At 47.0% G+C, this 21,100-nt stretch overlaps 1 protein-coding gene across 2 annotated transcripts in view; it reads right to left on the bottom strand.

The window, feature by feature from the left end:
* Nucleotides 1-1,752: 1,752 nt before the first annotated feature.
* pyroxd2 (pyridine nucleotide-disulphide oxidoreductase domain 2) overlaps nucleotides 1,753-21,100 on the bottom strand; it is a 53,310-nt gene continuing 33,962 nt past the window's right edge. For both annotated transcript variants that reach the window (XM_072479617.1, XM_072479618.1), the window contains 11 exons: nucleotides 19,758-19,911; nucleotides 18,936-18,997; nucleotides 16,676-16,773; nucleotides 15,722-15,863; nucleotides 14,600-14,734; nucleotides 9,884-9,956; nucleotides 8,847-9,003; nucleotides 7,817-7,971; nucleotides 5,773-5,879; nucleotides 3,926-4,046; nucleotides 1,753-3,228 (listed from right to left, as the gene is read on the bottom strand). In XM_072479617.1, coding sequence (XP_072335718.1) covers nucleotides 3,158-3,228; nucleotides 3,926-4,046; nucleotides 5,773-5,879; nucleotides 7,817-7,971; nucleotides 8,847-9,003; nucleotides 9,884-9,956; nucleotides 14,600-14,734; nucleotides 15,722-15,863; nucleotides 16,676-16,773; nucleotides 18,936-18,997; nucleotides 19,758-19,911 — 1,275 coding nt within the window. In that variant the 3' untranslated portion in view covers nucleotides 1,753-3,157. The remainder of the gene's footprint in view (nucleotides 3,229-3,925; nucleotides 4,047-5,772; nucleotides 5,880-7,816; nucleotides 7,972-8,846; nucleotides 9,004-9,883; nucleotides 9,957-14,599; nucleotides 14,735-15,721; nucleotides 15,864-16,675; nucleotides 16,774-18,935; nucleotides 18,998-19,757; nucleotides 19,912-21,100) is intronic.

Below are 21,100 nucleotides of genomic sequence, written 5' to 3'. Positions count from 1 at the left end.
ACTTTGACACTTATAAAACTGCATCCAAGTTCCCGGGATTTTGGGAATTGGAATGTGTCCTTAACAGGAGACTGTGCACATTCTATAAACAGACAGAGCCTCTACTGATGTGGATTTCTCAGTATTTTTATATTTGAGACTCTTTAAAGTTAATAATAATAATCTTTATTGTCACAAGTAGGCATGCATTAGTTACTGTGAAAATCCCCAAGTTGCCACACCTCAGCGCCTGTTCGGGTACACAGAGGGAGAATTCAGAATGTCCAATTCACCTAACAATCACGTACACCCAGATTTCCATCCCTGTGCCGGATTTACAGAGTGGGAAGATTTCCTGGTGAACCCAACCTTTAAAAATACCCACCTACCTGCAGGGCAGACTTTGGTTGGGGGTGCAGGTGGAAAACATGTCAGGTCGGGCACCCCGGGACAAGAAGGAAGCACGGTAGCACAGTGGTTAGCACTGTGCCCTCACAGCGCCAGGGTCCCTGGTCCCAGGTTCGATTCCCCGGCTTGGGTAACTGTCTGTACGGAGTCTGCACGTTCTCCCCGTGTCTGCGTGGGTTTCCACCGGGTGCTCCGGTTTCCTCCCACAGTCCAAAGACGTGCTGTTAGATGAATTGGACATTCTGAATTCTCCCTCCGTGTACCCGAACAGGCGCTGGAAAGTGGTGACTGGGGAGTTTTCACAGTAACTTCATTGCAATGTAAGCTTACTTGTGACAATAAAGATTATTATTATAAGTGCAGAGGCTGCCAAGAACGGAGACAGGTGGGGCATAACTGTCTCTGTGCCCCGGCATTGCGTTTAAATAATTAAAAAATATAAAAATAAAAACAATGAAACAAACGGCATCCTTCCAGCCATCATCCCCTCACATACTTCCTGTGCCCTATCAATGCCAACCTATGCCAACCCATGCCCCCATCCACTCCACCCATGGCCCCTCACACACCTATGCCAACTTAATGTCCCCTACCCATCCCAGTGCCCTCATGCTTCTGATCCCAATGTCAAATCATGCCAACCCATGCCTCCAACCCACCACCCTTTGCCCCTACCTCCTCCATGCCAACTTACCGAGTATCATTGGACAGTTCCATGCCAGGTTGGAAACCTCCTGGGCAGCTTTGACAGATTTAACAACTGTACACTTCTTTTTGCATCTTGTCAGTTCCAATGAGTATGTGCTTAAAAGAAAATGTAGAATTATGTTCACTTTTAACAATTCTAGAGCGTGCCTTGTCTCTCCCTAAGGTTTCCTGGAACTCTATCGAAAGGGCTACCTCTGGCTATCCATAAGAATCCACCAAGTTGAGACCTCCTCTTGCCTGTTCCGATCCGCGCATTTCAAGATTCCACATTCCAGTTCTTCCAAAATCCCACTTGAGCGGAGACAGCTGCTGATTGAAATGTCCAGCTGCCCCTGTGAATCCCGCATGTCCGAATCCTGACCCAACTCCAGCCCCATTCCCCGTAAACATGGGAAATGTCAGGTTCTGGGGAAGGACTGGGCATTTTCAGCCATTTCTGGTTTTTGCAACAACGGCGAGACCCTCAGTCATGTTGAAAATCTGGGCCATAGAGTCCAGAACAACAACATTTGATTATGCCAATCTCCCATTGTGAGAATATTCCTCGAGTTGGTTTCACTGTCGAAGGCTTGTACCTGACAGTCTCAGGCCGCGAAAAGTCCTGACATGCTGGTCAGGTTAGGGTTACTGTCAATGATACACTACCTTCGCACTGAAGACAGCATCACCTGGTCCCCTTTATTGAACTGAACATCAAAGCAACTGACAACATCCCCTGTCCTAAAATGTAACTTATAACCCAGTATTTTCCCAATACTTTGAGAACAATTGGCAGTAGGACTTTAAGCATTAATTCACATATCTCAAAGAGACTGCATCAATCGCTGGCAATCCTGAAGTGCCTTGTAAAACCTGTTTGACATTAAGAGGCAATCATATATAGTCAAGGATGCAACTTTTAAAATATAATTTTACAATAAAGGAGCGTAAGTTAAAACTCAAACGGATAAAATATCAATGGGCAGTTGACGCCTCAGATTTTTGCTGGCATTTTAAACATACGCTTGGCAAATTGTCTTTAACTCGACTAATTCCAGAGCCCAAATTTCAACCACCGTATTTGCTGAATATTTCACCGGTGCGAACGGGATTAGGCCTTCGCTAGCGCCTGCATTCCAGACCCCCTGCATGATTTTGACTTCATCCGTATCCAGGTTCCCGATCCCGACACTACCCCAGCACATTTTTATCAAAGCTTTTAATGACACATTGGAAAAGCCCCAAAGGTAATTTTCTCTGTTGTCTTTGGATTTACATTCTTCATTCACAGATGATAACATTCAACCAATGTGACAATTAGAAGGTGTTCTTAACTTTAGTTAAAAATCAAGCAACATAGCAAGTTTTGCACAGTGAGTGAATGGAATCTGGAATGCACTGCCCAATAAGGTGATGAATAGAGATTCAGTAGTAGCCTTCAAAGTGGAATTGGATAAATGCTTTAAGAAAAAAAAATTGCAGGAATATCAGGAAAGAGTGTGGATTCATAGATTATCATAGAATTTACAGTGTAGAAGGAGGCCATTCGGCCCATCGAGTCTGCACCAGCTCTTGGAAAGAGCACCCTACCCAAGGTCAACACCTCCACCCTATCCCCATAACCCAGTAACCCCACCCAACACTAAGGGCAATTTTGGACACTAAGGGCAATTTATCATGGCCAATCCACCTAACCTGCACATCTTTGGACTGTGGGAGGAAACCGGAGCACCCGGAGGAAACCCACGCACACACGGGGAGGATGTGCAGACTCCGCACAGACAGTGACCCAAGCCGGAATCGAACCTGGGACCCTGGAGCTGTGAAGCAATTGTGCTATCCACAATGCTACCGTGCTGCCGATGTGGGGACTAACTGAATCGTTCCTCAAGAGTGCCAGGACAGGCCTCACTGGGCCAAATGGCCTGCTTTTCTGCTATTACTATTCTATGATTCTTTGAACGGATATTAATTTAATAAAGTGTTTTATGAGCTAATTATCATTCCAAACACAGAGCAGTCAGAGTGCATGAGCATATTCTTTGACGTGCGCTCAAAGCCAGGATCCTCGCACGAGGGTTTGCTAAGACCGTTTCAGGTCAGCTATGACGACGTGTGCAGCATTACGCCCTGCTGATCCCATCACTCCACCGCCTGATGAAAGAAATAGGGGACAGTCACCAATCAATTGTTAACAAACAGCCTATTCAACATGCAAGGCATCATTGCTGACCCTGATCCTGTTTTCACAGCACCTTCTAAACCTGCAATTTTCAGCATCGGACAGGGTAATGACAGCGAGCACATGGGAATACCATCTGCTCCAAGTTGCCCAGGCGAGGTTTGCTGGGAGGTCCCGGGAACCTCACGCACTGTTTGGAGCCCGGTGCAAATCCCATTTCAGGGTTCTCCCTGTATTTTCCCAACATAGGGTGATTTGAACCGGATGCAGTGCAGCGGATAATTGCCCCCAATGTCTCAGTGTTTGCTTCAGAATATCTTGTCTTCAGATAACTCCTCATAATACACAAAGTGCAAATTGTTGTGGCAGCTTGTTCAAGTTTCCCTTTGGGATTTGGGCAGACTGGCGCTTACCATCTGCTGCGCCATAGCAATGGTAATCCCCAGCATGTTGATAGTGGGGGGTTTAGCGATAGCAGTGCCATTATATGTCCCTTGCTCCTTCCCTCACCCCTTCCCTCCCTCCGCCCAGCCCCCTGCCCAGCCCTCCACCACTGCCTAACCTCTGGAGGGCTTCCAGCATATTAGGCTGCTCGCTGTGCAAACCCTTTGAGTCCGTGGGTAAGTCCAGAGTTCATTATTTTTAATGAACCATTAATTAGCTAATTACCTGGATGAGCTCCACTTCCACACAGGTACAGGCCTTTGACAGGTGATCTATAGTTCGAATAAGAGGGCAAAGGTCGTGTCAAGTACAGCTGGTCAAGTGACATTGCTCCATGGAAAATATTCTGCAAGAAAATATCACAAATTGTAAATAGCTATCTATTTGTAAGCACTGTCTTTTGGGAGTGATATAAAAGTGTAATGCAGTAAGAGGCATGTTACAGGATGGAACACTTATGTTTGTAGGTTTTATGCATATCCCTTGCAAATATCCTCAGCATCTTCCCGAAGGCCTTAAGATCCTCCCTTAGAGATGGTGACCAGGATTGGACCAAATAGGACTTAACCACAGAAGCCAGGGCCTAATCATTGAGGCCGGGTTGTCTATGACAACCATCCCTTTGTTTCAGTTTAAATTGTTAGCTTTGATCTCAACACCTGCTGTTGCCTGCTTAACCTTGAACTTCTGTGAGTCTGTGCTCATATTAAATACAACATAAGTGTATAAATGCATTGAAATCGCAACAGTTGTGATGGCACAGGGCTAAATCTGGCTTTGAAAGCAGGCCAGCAGCACGGTTCAATTCCCGTACCAGCCTCCCCGGACAGGCGCCGGAATGTGGCGACTAGGGGCTTTTCACAGTAACTTCATTGAAGCCTACTTGTGACAATAAGCGATTTTCATTTCATTTCAAAACAAATTAACAGAATAAAGCACACTGTTTCCGACCTGATAAAGACGGTTCAACCTGTCCAGTTTTACGACAGGTGATGCAGGATGTCAATGCGCCCGCAGGAACCTGCTGTTGTCAAGTCGAGACCGACATTATAAAGTCAAAATGGGGTGTCAATTTATAAACATTGTTAATTTATAAATGTTTGTCCGAACTCAAACATTGTAAAGCTGAGAACTGTGTGTAGTCATATTAAATAGGGTGGACAAATGGCGGCACAGTGGTTAGCACTGTTGCTTCACAGAGCCAGGGTCCCAGGTTCGATTCCCAGCTTGGGTCACTGTCTGTCCCTGGCTGTGTGGGTTTCCTCCGGGTGCTCCGGTTTCCTCCCACAAGTCCCGAAAGACGGGCTGTTAGGTGAATTGAACATTCTGAATTCTCCCTCAGTGGACCCGAACAGGCGCCGGAATGTGGCGACGAGGGGATTTTCACAGTAACTTCATTGTAGTGTTAATGTAAGCCTATTTGTGACAATATTAAATATTCTTATTATATTATTATTAAATGGCTTTCACTGACATCAATCCAAGCCCTTCCCCCCCCCCCCCCCCCCCCCAGACATCATTACCCACTGAGAAACGAAACGAAAAGATCTCCAAGATGTTTCAGTCTTCTTTTGAGGGGTCAATGGCCAAACTCAGGCAGAAGGTGACTTTGGAGCATCAGTTTCCTCTGGTGTATGGCCAAAAGCAAAGGAAGAGGTGAGAGACGGGATGGATGGATTTACCTGCTGAGGTGCCCAAGCGAAATAATTTCAAAGAAATTTGTTTCAATGAAGCCAGTAGAATGTTGAAGCATACAGCTGAAACGGTGGAATGCAAGTCACAACTGTACAATCTGGTCAGGGTATGCCTCGAGTACAGAGTAGAGTTCAATCCAGGCAAAACAGGGGGACATTAAAACCCTGGAAGTGGGTGTGAGATTAGAAATTGGGTGATCTCCAATCTTAAAGGTTTGAATGACGAGGAAAGACTGAAGAGAATGATTTTTCCCAAACTTCTTAATGAGTGCAATACCACAGGAAGTGAAAACTGTCCAAGGCTAATGAGTCACTTCATCCTTTTCAATGTACCGGTTGTTAAGTTTAATCAACTTCTGTTACCGCGCTAATACTAACCCCTCCAGTTAAGCCAAACACTTTCTCCAGGTCTGGTGGTGTCAAGATATCACGTCCAATCACGGAGGCCTTGAAACCTGGAGCATATTGCTCAATGCAATCGAACACTGAGGGCAGTAAGGGAAGACAGATTATCATTTATACTTTAGAGGAAAGAGAATCAGACTTCTCACAAAGTTCATTTATCCTTTTCTTCTCTCCTCCTCTCTGGAAGCTCACTCTTGCAAGCACCCTCTAGTGGCGTATTCAAATCTCCATTTCTGATGTGAGTGGACAATTTTGATTGTGGAAAGTATTCTGTCCTCACTGATTGTCAGACTCATGTGTTTTCCATCAGGGACCACTGTCCATCGGATAAAACCTGGTTAATTATTCCCAGTCTGTGGTGCATTGAAGTCTACTTGCGCAGCTGAACTGCCATTGTGGCTGAGGTTTTGTAACCCAGCACAGTTCGCAGGCTGAACCTTTTTGGTGCATATGTAATGCACCAAGAAATGTCATTGGATAGCCTTTATGGCTAGAAATGGTTTCAGCCTCAACCTATAGCAGAAAATGTGAACACCATTGAACCAGAACAAAACCCCATCACTAACTGTCCTGAGAAATGTTACATTGCCCAGGAGCTTACAAATAATAACAATGCAGCAAAACAAAGGTCATAACTAACCTCGATGCACACACACAACCATTTCGAACATTTCATTAACCATCTCAGTACTGAACATTCAGCTCACAGATCTCCATAAGACCATAAGACATAGGAGCCACTCGGCCCATCGAGTCTGCTCCGCCATTTAATCATGGCTGATATTTTTCTCACCCCCATTCTCCACTGCCTGACTCTGAGCTCACGCAAACGCAATGGAAAAATGAGGTTGGAGGGAGGCTTCAGGGAGGGTGAGAAAACACACATCGAATCAGGGTCAGCAGAGAGAAGGGTCCCGGTGGTCCACATTCAGGGCAAGGTTGGAATGTCGTAGTGGAGGCAATGGCAGACAAGGATGAGAGTTGCCAGTGGGCTTTGGCAAGGGCAGAGCTGATAGGTGGGAAGTCAGTAACGAGTCGTTAATTTCAGAATGTGGCCAAGAGAGTGAAGGGAGAGGTTTGGAGATAATCAGGCACATTATCGTCGGATTATTGAACAATTAGCCACAGCAAACAGTTAAGGTAAAACACATTGCATCTTTTAAGGGAAAGGCAGGTAAAGATTAGACGTATAAGAGGACACAGGAACTATGGCACGGGCGTGGGATTCGGTTTGGATTTGCTCGAGCAAAGGGCCAGCATAGAAACAAATGGCTGAATGGCCTCCTTTTGGGCTGAGGTGAACTCTGGTTTTTTTACTGCCATAAACAGAATGTTGTTCAAGGTTCCGAAGTATCTAATTCAATATCCATTTGGAATGCAAAAAGATGAAAGAAGGACAGAAATGGCTGGCACCTTACCCAGAAGTAGTGGTCGTGAAGTGCCATCGCCTAGTCAGCTCTCACCCTGTCAACTCCCTATTCAATGAATTCAGCTACAAGACAGGCTGGTGAGGCACTGTTGCTTCTCCTTATGTGGTCCAGTGTCAATTTGTGTCCAAGTTCTGGACAGGGAGTAGATACATAAATACATAGAACATACAGTGCAGAAGGAGGCCATTCGGCCCATCGAGTCTGCACCGACCCACTTAAGCCCTCACTTCCACCCTATCCCCACAACCCAATAACCCCTCCTAATCTTTTTCTGTACACTAAGGGCAATTTTAGCATGGCCAATCCACCTAGCCTGCACATCTTTGGACTGTGGGAGGAAACCGGAGCACCCAGAGGAAACGCACGCAGCCACGGGGAGAACGTGCAGCTCCGCACAGACAGTGACCCAGTGGGGAATCGAACCTGGGACCCTGGAGCTGTGAAGCCACAGTGCTATCCAAGTGTGCTACTGTGCTGCTCATGCACCGCCAAACCCCTTCAGTGGCGTATCTTGATTAAACCTTTTATAGAGCAAGCCCACCTCTTCTAAGTGGCCAGAAGGCACTCTATTTCACAATGGTGTCTACCTCTATCAGCGTAGCGATTCCTCTCCAAGTCGTCCCATTCTTTTCCTCCTTGTAGATGGTACGGTGTGTACTGGGTGAAGATAGAGATGACATGGCAGCCTGGTGGAGCGATGGTGGGGTCGAGGATCGAGGGGATACATAACTCCAGCAATGGTCTTATTGGAAGACAGCAAAGGAGAAATGAATTCACATTAATGAAGAACGCACCTTCTGAAGGGGTTTAATATGTTGCAAATACACGCGGTTTTCTGCAGCGTACTGAACCCCAGAGCTGGGGGCTCTGGATGGAAGATAATGAAATCAAAAGTAAATAGACAAGGTGGACAGAATATCTTTGATGGAAAATGCAGAGAGAACGAAACAAAAAAGCAACAAAAAGATGAGTAACTAAAAACCAGGGTGAGAGAGGCCGAGAGAGAGAAAGAAAAAGCATTTAGGATGTTCCAAAGTATTTCGCAGCCAATGAAACACACTGGGGGGGGGGGGCCCACTATAAAACAGCCCAAGCAATCCCTATCTCAGACCTGCATTATAAGTGGGACCACACTGGTGCCTTGTGCTCAGGCTTAATCCCGGCCGACATTATGTGCACATCTTACAGTTTCCAGCCCTCAAACTCCAAAATAAATGAATGAATCAGGTGCTCTGTAAAATCAACCAACTCGGGGTGGGGAAGGGGGCACTGGGGTTTGGGGGTGGGGGGGGGGGGGGGGTCTTTGGCTGCAATTGCAGAATGAAGATTTGGGGTTTCAGGATGGCCACACGTTAGGCCAAGTTATAGGCTGTAGCGGACGACAATCTAGCTGGGCCGCAACACACGGCTGAAGAGCAGTCGCTGTTGTTTTGTCGCGAAATAAAGCAGCCAATATGGACATGGCAGGGGTTTCACAAAGAGCATCAAAATAAAGGAGCAGTTAAGCTGTTTTTTTTGTGGTGATGTTTGAGAGATCAGTGTTCGCCAGGACAGTGGGAGAACTCCTCGACTCTATATATCATTTATACCCAGCACAGCCAATTCTTCCGAATGTACCTGGTGGATGGAATCCCTTGGCAGGCTTCCTCATAAGCCTCTTTTATAAAGGCCATGTCCTCACAGTTCAAATGAATGGTACCAGCTATAAGCCGGGAAGATGATATTCCATCGTTACTTGGTACAGCCAGGAAGTTCGGTAAGCGATCCACAGCAACTGGTAATATCAAAACAGAAACAGTATTAATATTTTTCATATAGGCCACTTTCCTTTCAGAGGTAGCAGGCAGGTGTAGTTATTCCGGCTTACATTGCCTCCTGGTCTGGCAACTCCTCAGTTTTACAACTCTCTTCTTTGTTTTCAAATGCTTCTACATCCTTGTTCACGCCCCCTATTTCTATAGCCTCCTCTGTCCTCAGAACACTCCGAGACCTCTGAGCTCCTCCAATTCTGGACATCCCTGATTTTAATTGCTCCACCGCTGGTGACCTGGCCTTCAGGTGCCCGGACTTAAACTCTGGAATTCCTACCCTAAACCTCTCCCACCTCTCTTTCTGTCCTTTCTCTCTCTCTCTGACTCTCCGTCAAACTCACCTCTGACAAAGTGTTTGGTCAGTTGCTCCGATGTTTTCTGATGTGGCTTAAGTGACAAATTTTGTTTAACAACAGTCCTGTGAAGGGATACTTTACTACATTAAAGTAGCTACATAAATGAAAGTGTTATTTGTTGCTATTGTCCCCACTTTCCATTCTAGCCATCGTTATCAATTGAATCGGATTGGTGGGGACTGGCTATTCGGGCTATTGGGTTGAGCCAGGAGATTGGGGGAATGAAAGAGGCAAAGTCTTGGAATTGGAGCTGGGGTTACTCAGCAGTGAAATCAGGAAGACCTTCCTCACACAGGGGAGGGTGGAACGTGGAACTGTCCTCTCCTGAATTCCCTGAGGGCACGGGGCTGATTATTCCCGGGGATCTCCAACAAGCACCTTCCATCGACTCTGTCGGGGACAACAATGACACCAGCCCTCCTGCGGACAAGTCACTCCGTCACCCGCGCTCCCTTCACCCAAGCCTGTTTCCAAAGAGTCCGCATACCATTGATCTTCGTGACAGGAGAAGTGTAATCGATGGACGAAACTTCCTTTATAAATTCTTTGGACAGTGAACACTGGAACAGACAGAAACCAATTTCAAATTAAAGACGAGCAGTTACATAGTGCCTGTCACGCCATTTCGCCATGTTATCAGTGTTGCAATGTCGGCTCCCGCGGTAATAATGGCCAGATGTTAGCAGCGGGCTACTCTGGCCTCCCAGCTGCGTGTTTCCCGGAGGCGCTGCACAGTTCGCCATCAGTGGGATTCTGTGCTCCAGGGAACAATTCCGACCTACTTATGGGTTGGCATATAAATATTGGCCAGGACACCAGAGAGAACACTCCTGCTCCTCTTTGAAACACTGCCATGGGATCACTTATGACCACTGGAGAGGGCAGACGGGGATCCTTCAGAACTGCAAACAGGAGCGCCAGCCGAGAGTTGACGCTCAAGCACCTGGAGTGGATTAGACAAGAGAGACGCCTGGGTAGATGTTCCAACTTGCAGCCAGGAGATGAAGCCGACGATGCAGATTGCCTCTATACAAATTGCCTGATATCCATTATCGGTGTGCCTACCATTCAGATGTAATCGTATCAGGCTTGGCTCAGTGATAACACTCTTATCTGGGAGTCAGAGGTTTTAATTTGAACTCTGGGAACCTGGCAGGGGTAACTGGAGATGAGAGGGGTGTTTAAAATGAAATGGTTTTACCCAATCCATTCTCATTCTGATCTGGCCGAATTACTTTAAATCGCACTCAGCAATGTGACTTGCCGAAGCCAACAGGCCCCTCCTTTAAGAATGCCCTCGTGGCTGCAATATTCACTCAAGTCCTGTGTGGTGAAGCAGTGATGCCCTTCTCACAAGGGTGTATGTTCTTGGCTCTAAGCCCAGAAGACGCCCCAAGTTTAAAATGTGTTACTGTTTCCATGTGGGTGAGGAGCAGGAGGAAGCGTAATTGCCCTGAGCTTGTCCCACCCTAATCTTACAGACGATCTTATTTCCAGGGGTTGTTCCATCAGGGCCACAGCTACAACCTTCTGCTGCCAGAAACCCTGCCCACCTGTCTGTCACCACTGTCAGCGTGGCTTGAAACCAGCCTTCTCCAAACAAGAGAGCCCAAACAAAAACCTCTCTGTGTCGCGTGAGTTGCTGGTCTTTGAGTTTACCGTTCATGGATCATAAATCATAGAATTTACAGTGCAGAAGGAGGCCATTCGGCCCATCGAGTCTGCACCGACCCATGGAAAGATCACCTATCTAAGCCCATACTTCCACCCTATCCCCGTAACCCAGTAACTCCATCTAACCTTTATGGACACTAAGGGCAATTTAGCATGGCCAATCCACCTAACCTGCACATCTTTAGACTAAGGGAGGAAACCCACGCTGACACGGGGAGAATGTGCAGACTCCACACAGACTGACCCAAGCCAAGAACCAAACCTGGGACCCTGGAGCTGTGAAGCAACAGTGCTAACCACTGTGCTACTGTGCAGTCCTTCATCTTGAACATTCCCGCGCACCCGACCCTTCCCTAATGCAACAATCCCACCTCTAACTAAAATCAACCCCGCAGATTCATCCATGTTTAGTAGACTGAATGCTTTAGTGTGAAACTAAGGCCTGAAGATCAGCACGGTCCAAGCTATGACCCTCCATCATTGCCTCGCTAATCCCGGCCAAGCTATTCTCATTCTTTCATGGGATGAGCCATGGGATGACTACGGCAGCATTTGTTGCCCATCGCTAACTGACCTTGAGCTGCCTACTCGAACCCCATGTGTCGTAGGTACCCCCACGATGCGTTTGAGTTCCAGGATTTTGATCCAGCAGCAATGTAGGAACGGTGATATATTTCGAAGTCAGGATGGTGATTGGCTTGGAGGGGAACTTGCAGGGCTTCCCATGCATCTGCTGTCCTTGTCCTTTTAGAAGATACCGGTCAAGAGTTTAAAAGGTGCTGTCGAAGAGTGCTTGATGAGTTGCTGCAGTGCAGCCTGTATATGGTACACATTGCTGCCATTGTGCATTGGTAATGGAGCAGTGAACATTTAAGGTTGTGAATCTGTGGAGCTCCCTGCCCGCTGAAGCAGTTGAGGCTACCTCGTTGAATCTTCTTAAGGCAAAGATTTTTGAATAGTAAATGGGTTATGGTGAGCGGGAGGGTAAGTGGAGCTGAGTCTACAAAAGGATTAGCCATGATCTTATCGAATGGCGGAGCAGGCTCGAGGGGCCGAGTGGCCTACTCCTGCTCCTAGCCCTTATGGGATGCTGACCAAGCAGGCTGGTTTCATCCTGGATGTACCGACCTCCTTGATGTTCTTGGAGCTGCACTCATCCAGGCATTTGGAGAGTATTCCCAGAGCCAGCGATGAAGTGCTTGTTAGGTGAATTGGACATTCTGAATTCTCCCTCTGTGCACCCGAACAGGCGCCGGAGTGCGGGGACTAGTGGCTTTTCACAGTAACTTCATTGCAGTGTTAATGTAAGCCTACTTGTGACAATAATAAAGATTATTATTATTATTAAATCCCCTGAATGAACTGAAAAAAAATAAGGCCGAGATGGTCGACTACCCATCATTGAACTTTCTGCTGACATTCGCTGTCACATTCCTGACTCGTGCCTTGTCGATGGTGGACAGGCTTTGCGGAGTGAGGAGGTGGGTTACCCTCTGCAGAAATCCCTGCTTCCTACCTGCTGTTGTAGCCACAGTATTTATATAGCTGGTTCAGTTCAGTTACTAGTCAATGGTAATCTCTCGGATGTTGATAGCGGGGTATTTGTGCAAACTAGAATTTTACGAAACAAATAAATAAGTGTATTGGAGGGAAGACCGGAGCTGTTGACTGTTACCTGTTCATAAATCCTGAGGTTATAAATAAGCACTAACTCACAAAGTGCATATTCAGCTCAGGGTAACAGTGTAAGTCTATCCCTGTTGTCATGTGAGAGTACCTTTAAGACATGGATGTTTAAGCAATGTACCTTTAAGAAAACAGTGATGTCAGAGAGGTCAGGTCAGCCATTCTGCAGTTTAGTTTTGCAGTTTGAAAAGAGCTTGGGGAGTGTCAGTGTTTGCAGTGAGCTGTATCTCTGCCATGAAAGACTATCTTTGGATCATTTGGATGATTTAAACTCATAATAGTAAAGCCTTTAACCTGATGTGATTCTGTTTAAAGGTGTTAAGTCTCTTGGAAGTTTGAAGGAACATTTTGAGGAATTATTTACTGTTGCAATATTTTCTGAGTTATCTTTGACGTAAGGGGTGTTAAGAGATCCAATGTTTATTTAAGATGTTAAGTTGAGTTCATGGAATAAACAGTGTTTTGTGTTTAAAAACCCACGTGTCCATAATTGTAATCCCACACCTAGGGAACAAGCCGTGTGCTCGGAAAAGCAACAAATACATTGAAGGGAGAGGTTGGTTGAACTCCATGATACATTTTGGGGTTCTGAAAACGCCTCGCCCATAACACTGTCACTGTTTACGAATCAGATCGTGCTGTTATAAATTAAATGCCAACTAAACACTGAGAGAGGTTATCATTGCGGTTGTGTATTACAATTCAGCGTCCTCTCCACCTCCCACTGCCTCTGTTATATTCTACAACTCTGCACCTGCTGCAGTTTCCACTCCGACCCGACTTGCTAAGAGCCAAGCAGATATCTTGTAGACAGATGGTCATTCCCTGGCCTTTGCATGGCACATATGCTACTAGTTAATGGCAGAAGTTACATGCGACAACTAGCTTTAATGCTCTTGTGTTCAAAAGAGGAAACTCAGCCAGGGCTGTCACGCCTGTTTATTTTTTTCCCGTTCACGGCAAGTGAGTGTCACTTGCAGAGCCGCCATTTATTGCCCATCCAGAGTTGCCTTGACAAGGTGCTGGGGTCCACCATTCACAAGGCGCTCAAGCCCTCTTGAACCACTGCCGTCCGTGTGGTTAAGGTGCTCCCACAGCGAGGTGGCAGTGAAGGAATGATAATATACATACCAAGCTGTGAATGAGGTGGGTGTGGCCTGGAGGGGGCTGAGGGGCCCCTGGACCTCCATTAATCAGTATTGGATGGATGGTGGCTGGATAAGGCTGAGATGCCGGGTTCCACATCACTGAGCTGACCACTGGTATTCACTGTCTAAAGAATGGCTATTGGAGTGAGGTCGTCTGGTTCTGCCTCTAAGTAAGTAAAGCCGCCAGAGCCCCAGATGACCATAGGCTGCTTTCCCCTTTGAGGGGGAGAGTTGACCGGTGGGTGATTTAACCTGAGGATCGGGCAGCACGGTAGCACAAGTGGATAGCACTGTGGCTTCACAGCGCCAGAGTCCCAGGTTCGATTCCCCGTTGGGTCACTGTCTGTGCGGAGTTTGCACATTCTCCCCGTGTCTGCATGAGTTTCCTCCGGGTGCTCCGGTTTCTTCCCACAGTCCAAAGACGTGCAGGTTAGGTGGATTGGCCATGATACATTGCCCTTAGTGACCAAAAAGGTTAGGAGGGGTTATTGGGTTACGGGGATAGGGTGGAAAGTGAGGGCTTAATGTGGGTCGGTGCAGACTCGATGGGCCGAATGGCCTCCTTCTGCACTGTATGTTCTATGTTCTACACCTCAGTCGAGGGGCAAGGCTGACAAGGCTGCACATAACCCTGGACTTCAATGAAGGGATGGGAGAGAAAAAGGGATGGAAAAAGAGATAGAATCCAATCTCACCTCTGGTGTCAGCTTGAGGAAGGTCACATGGGCAGTGGCATTGGATAAAACCACTTTGCTTCTTATCTCAGTTCCATCTTGCAACACAACTCCCTGTGCTGTCCCGTTACCGTCCACTAGAATGGAGTTCACTGGCTGCTCAACACAGAGAGGAATGAATTAATTTACACTGAGGATGTCAAAAGCGTGAATATTATCAAATCTCATATTCTCAAAATACTGAAAACTTGGCAGTAAATTGCTCTGTGATGCCACGAGAATGGAGATGATGCAATGGTGATGAATTACTTGTCCAATTCCCTTGTGAAAGTTACGATTGAATCTGCTCCCACTACCCTCGCAAGCAGTATATTTCAGGTCATAAGTACTCACTGCGTCAAATAAAATCTACCCTAAACAGGATGGTTAAGGCACATTTGTGAAATAGACTGGAGGAAGCTTTAACCCTGTGTCTATTGTCATATTCCTGAAACTACAGAGGCCTAAATGAATCCACAGTAAAGCTGAAAGTAGAGTTTGAAGAGGAGTAAGGTGGTGGCAACAACCATCTGAAACCGAGATTCTTTCTCCCTTTCACTTATGTTTTTTTTTACCCCTTTCTTCCCCTCTGTAGTTGCCTGTCATGTGTGTATATGTGTGTGTAGAAGATGGCGGGTGGGGGGGGGGGCAAATTAAAGCGGGGAATTAGGAATTAGGTAACAGTTAACCAGTTGTATTTGCTGCATATTTCATTACAATTCTTGTTATTAATAAAAGAGTAATTGTGTTTAAATTTACAAGTACATGCGTTAAAAAAAAATCTCCTCGGCATCACCTTAAGTCTGTTACCAATTATCCTAAATCTGTAAAGGTTAAGTCACCATACTCCCAGATAACCATAGGCTGCTTTCCCCTTTGAGGGGGAGAGCTGATTGGTGGTGATTTAACCTGAGGATCACCACACCTCAGACGAGGGGCAAGGTTGAGAAGGCAGGGCCTTGATGAATAACCTAAATCTGTATCCTTTGGTTAAAGACTCTCCTGCCAGTGGAAACAGTTTCTCCTGCTTTACCCTGTCAAAACCTCTCGGCAACATAAAGGAAATGGAAATGAAACAGTCCGACCAGTAGTTGGAACACTCACCTTTTCTGTAAAGATAGAGGCTCCATGGTCTGCGGCTGCACTGGCAATAGTTTGGCAAAGTGCACCCATTCCACCTTCCACATAACCCCAAGCCCCCTTAATCCCCTCCAGCTCCCCCATCACATGATGAAGCAGCACATACCTAAAATGAACAAGAGAGAAGAGAACAGTTCATGGACTTCTTAACATACAACTCGTTAATTGGTGCTCAATTTGACAAATATCATTTTATTCTATATTTACATCTATGTAGCTGGGAGAGCCTTCAGAATCCTGACACATTCTGCCACCTAATGGCTAGCACCTGCATCTGCATCGTGACAGTTGACATCCTAACACAGGATAGAAAATGTTGACGTAGCAATTTACAATTAAAATATTGTAACAAAGTGTTTTTTTCGTATTTGTTCCTGGAATGCGAGTGCCCCTGGCTAGGCCAACATTTATTTCCCATCCCTAATTGCCCCCTCGAGAAGGTGGTGGTGAGCTGCCTTCTTGAACCGCTGCAGTACATGTAATGTAGGTACGCCTACGGTGCAGTTAGGGAGGGAGTTGCAGACTTTGACCCAGCGCCAGTGAAGGAACGGCGATATATTTAAAGTCAGGGTGATGTGTGGCTTGGAGGGGGGCCTGCGCTTGGTGCTGAGACTGAATATTATGCCACCAGGAAGCAAGGTTTGTGAATCTGACGTGACAACTGTGCAAGATGTTTAGGGATATGGGCGCTAGTGGGTTAATTGAAATTAAAAGACTGAATGGATTAAAATATGTTTTTGTTAGGTAAGAGAATCAAAGGATTTGGAGCAAGTTAGATAACGGCGTTCTGATACAGAAAGCGATGATCTAATTGAATGGCAGAAGCGGTCAGAAGCTTCCTCCTGTTCTCAGTTTGAATTGTTCGATGCGCGGATTTAAGTCAAAATCATTTGCAACAAATAAGCAAAGGTCTCCTACCCGCTCCCTGCAGCTTGTGGGCTTATCATTGCACCGATAACTCCGTCCGTGGCGAGAGTGGCCTTCAGCGGTTCCGATTCAAACCAGTGATTTAGAATCTGCCAAAAATGAAACATGGACCATGAGTTGGCAAAGCACAAATATCATTAGTTAAGCCGGGAACGGACTCTTCTGACATTAATTTCCTGTGAGACATTTAACACTGACGGACTTTGTTACTTTCTTCCATCCCACTTCCCAAAGGTGCTGATTCACACAGGAGGAATTTTAAAATTGGAGTGGATTGTTAACAACGGAGTGGATTCTCCTCGCTGCATCAAAAGCAGCTAAGTGCTTTCATTTCCTCTTTTTCACAGCAGAAAGCTCTGAAGGGGGTCTCTGGTGGGGGTCTCTGGTGGGAGGCCTGGGGCATGGGGGGGTCGGTCAGGGGCGAAGAATGGAGCGCCAGCTGAACACGGGATTGGCACCCCTCCAGTCTCCTGTTGCCGGTGGCAGCGAGATACATGCCCCGTGCCGGTGGGAAGATGAAAATCAGTGGTTTGCATCCATTTCAATGTGATTAAGGAGCTGAAAGCCCGAGTCTCCAAACTTCCCCACCTAACCCCTGACCCCCACAGCGCAAAATTCTCCCGGCGGAGATTTGGTGCAAGTTTTCCCAAGTGCGGCCCTGACGCAGAGGTGGGTCAAGGAGTTCAGTGCATAACTGAGGTGACTCCCAAAGTCCATCGGGAGGCCCCCTCCCCCCACCACAAAGTAAATCCCGCCACTCCGCCCAACACTACCCCTTACTGACACCCCAGATCAGATGCCTCTATTAGAGACCCCCATCAGACCCCTCCATCAGAGACCCCAATAGAGACCCCCAGAAGTGGTTTCTGCTGTGAAAGAGGGTAAAAGCACTTAGCTGCATTTAATATAGTGAGGAACTCTCAATCATAGCAAGAGTGTTTATAAACATTGTGGTTAGCATCAAAGCAAGGTACTTGAAATGCATTCAAGCATGAAGGGAAAAATAGATCAACAAACTCCACCAAGGGCCTGTCTTTGGAGTAATAAAACTGTCAATCACTGGCTAATGCAATGTATCGCTGCGTGATAGTGAATGGAAAATTAGCATTTCAAAGGCTGTCAAGGGATTTGAAGCCCTTTGAAATGTACTTGGCCTTGGAGGAAACCTCTGATACTTGTAACAGCTGCTGCTTTAACCACTTATGTCTCAGGCTGCAGATGTTAGGGAAGGGTAAGTGAAAATGCAGCGATTTTTCACCCTACTGCCTGGACTGCTCTTCAGCTTTCAGGCAGGGGTGACTGATGGAGGTCTCTGATGGGAGGGGGGTCTTTTCTTTCCCTATGTTAGCTCTTTTCTCTCCCTACAGATGCTGCCATAAGGGCAGCATGATAGCATGGTGGTTAGCACAATTGCTTCACAGCTCCAGGGTCCCAGGTTCGATTCCGGCTTGGGTCACTGTCTGTGTGGAGTCGACACATCCTCCCCGTGTGTGCGTGGGTTTCCTCCGGGTGCTCCGGTTTCCTTCCACAGTCCAAAGATGTGCGGGTTAGGTGGATTGGCCATGATAAATTGCCCTTAGTGTCCAAAACTGCCCTTAGTGTTTGGGTGGGGTTGCTGGGTTATGGGGATAGGGTGGAGGTGTATACCTTGGGTAGGGTGCTCGTTCCAAGAGCCGGTGCAGACTCGATGGGCCGAATGGGCTCCTTCTGCACTGTAAATTCTATGATCTATGATCTCTCTTCCACAGCTACGTTCATGGCCAGATGGTCTTGGAGTGGGAAACGCAGTGTCCACTGACAGGCTTGAGGCCTTCCGTGACTGGTGGGTGCTGCAGGGGCTAGCGTGCATCAACGGCCCCCAAAAATAACATTTTAATTTGATTTGGTAAAATCTTTTTACCAAGGTACCCTCCTGCTCTACCTCCTCCCTACTTCCCAACAGCTAATGCTCTCAGAGATGATGATTGCGGGTGAGCAGGGCAGGTTATCCCTTTGCTCAGAGTCAAGAACCCATCTGTGCAGTTTGCTTCGTGAGAGGAGCAGCCCTTTCCCTGATCACTGTCCATGGTGAGGCAGGATGGTGGGGCCCACGTTAAGGTCGGCCACTATCATCTCTTCTTGTCCCTTGTCCAAACAGCCATGTGAGTCTTTCTCCCCCAGCACAGAATGGGGGGCAGTGGGGAAAAGAACCCCAGGCTCAGTACGTGGTGTAGCCTCGAAGCAGCAATTTCAGGAGAGAATGTTAACTCACTTTTGATATCGGGGCGGTCAGTAATTCGTAGAACTGTGGGATGTATTTCCCCAGCTTAAAACCTGTGAGAATAAGAAGTGAAATCAATAATTGTATATCAACATGGGAACCAGGAGTTGGCTATTTGGCCCCTTGAGCCCACCTCACTGCATACACTAAGATCATGACTGATCTTCAACATCAACTCTACTAGCTTGCCCAGAATCCAGATCCCTCGATTCCCCGAGCGTTCTGTCGATCTCAGCCTTGAATATACTCAGTGACTGAGCATTCACAGCCCTCTGGGGGAAAAAAGCCTCTCAGGACCCACTCTGTCAAGACCACTCTGAAACCTTAATGTTTCAATGAGGTCTTCTCTCATCCTTCTAAACTCCAGAGAGTGAAGGCCCGTTCTGCTCGATCGTTCCTCATAGTATTATCCTTTCAACCCAGGAATCAATCGAATGAGCCTTTGTTGTGTTGGTAACTCAAGTCCTGACATTGTGTTAACCATGTGAGAAGGATTTCGTCATGGGGCAAGGTCTCTTGGGGTTCCAGCCCTCTCCTGAGGGCCCTACCTGAGCGAGTGTCATGAAATGGAGGTGGCGGCCATCTTTTGTAGCCGCATCTCTTCTGTGGTCGAGATCACAAAAATTAATGTTCAGAATTGTGATTTCTTCTGCTTTCGCGCTCAAACCAAGACCAAAAGCAGCTTAACTGTTTGGTCCTGTCACTGGTGTGAGGAGTGATTACACTTCAAAAAGTAATCCACCAGCCGCAAAGCATCTTGGGTTCCCTCAAGGCTGCAAAGGGTGCTGTGCAAATGCAGCTTTTCACGTTTACCTGTCTGTAAGAGCGGTTTCACAGTACGTAACGATCGTATCCTCTCCCTCAGGGAGCTACTGGTTAGTGATGGAATATCCACAGGTACTGCATCCAGAAGAGGGTCAACAGCCGTGGCCATGCGATTGATGAAGGCCTCATACTCAGCGTAGGCCTGGCAAGTAAAGCACAATCACACTTGGATTACAGAAAGTGCGGAACAAAGGCCATTCAGATCATTTCGACAGCATTGAACCTCCTGTGGAGAAACTGTGCATAAACACTCTCCTTGCGCCCTGAGGATTATCAAACTGAATCCATGGCATCTGCCCATCTTCATATGTCCACTACTCAACCCTGGCCTACTGTCCTGCATAAGACATCCTCCAGCATTCTTCTTCATGACCACACAGCGCAGGAGCCATTGTGTCCAAAAATGCATTTGGCCATCTCATTCTCAGCTGCCCAGATGACCACTGGCTATAGGAAGACCAAGGCAGGCAGATTCGATTCCGGCACCAACCTCCCCGAACAGGTGCCGGAATGTGGCGGCTAGGGGCTTTTCACAGTAACTTCATTTGAAGCCTACTTGTGACAATAAGCGATTTTCATTTCATTTCATTTCAAGAGGTTGAGGAAATAAAAGACGAGTGTGGGGGGACTTCGTAGTTCAAAAGAAAGGACACATTTTTACTGATAAAGCATCTTTCATGGTCTCAACTAAATACGTTTTTAGCGCAAGACACATGGCAGCCATTTTGAGCACAGCAAGCTCCCACAAACAGCAACGTGATCATGACCATATCATATATTTCAGTTGTTGGTTGAGGGATGGGGCGGCGTGGGTGGCACAGTGGTTAGCACTGCTGCCTCACCGCTCCAGGGACCCGGGTTCGATTCTGGCCTCAGGTGACTGTCTGTGCGGAGTTTGCACTTTCTCCCCGTGTGTGCGTGGGTTTCCTCCGGCTGCTCCGGTTTCCTCCCACAGTCCAGAAATGTGCAGGTTAGGTGGATTGGCCGTGATAAATTGCCCCTTAGTGTCCATGGATGCGCAGGTTAGCTGGTGTGAGGGGAATAGGGTGGGGCAGTGGGCCTGGGTAGGGTGCTCTTTCAAAGGGTCGGTGCAGACCAGATGGGCCGAATGGCCTCCTTCTGCACTGTAGGAATTCTGTGATGACCCACCGGCAGCACATGGGTATTCTCTTTGGGAGGCCGGAGAATCCCACCCCATATTCCAATTCTTGGAAACTCCAGGACAATTCTAAAGGGGTTGACAACCCTCTGGAGCGTTTCTGATGGAGGAATGACTTGTAAATGGTAAAGAAGAGGTGAAAAAAACGGTGACGGTAAAGGTAAAGTCAAAC

The sequence above is a fragment of the Scyliorhinus torazame genome, chromosome 16, assembly GCF_047496885.1.
Source record: "Scyliorhinus torazame isolate Kashiwa2021f chromosome 16, sScyTor2.1, whole genome shotgun sequence".
In the NCBI taxonomy this organism is placed as follows: Eukaryota; Metazoa; Chordata; class Chondrichthyes; order Carcharhiniformes; family Scyliorhinidae; genus Scyliorhinus; species Scyliorhinus torazame.
Note: the sequence above shows the minus strand (reverse complement) of the source record. Positions and strands in the feature narration are given on the sequence as shown.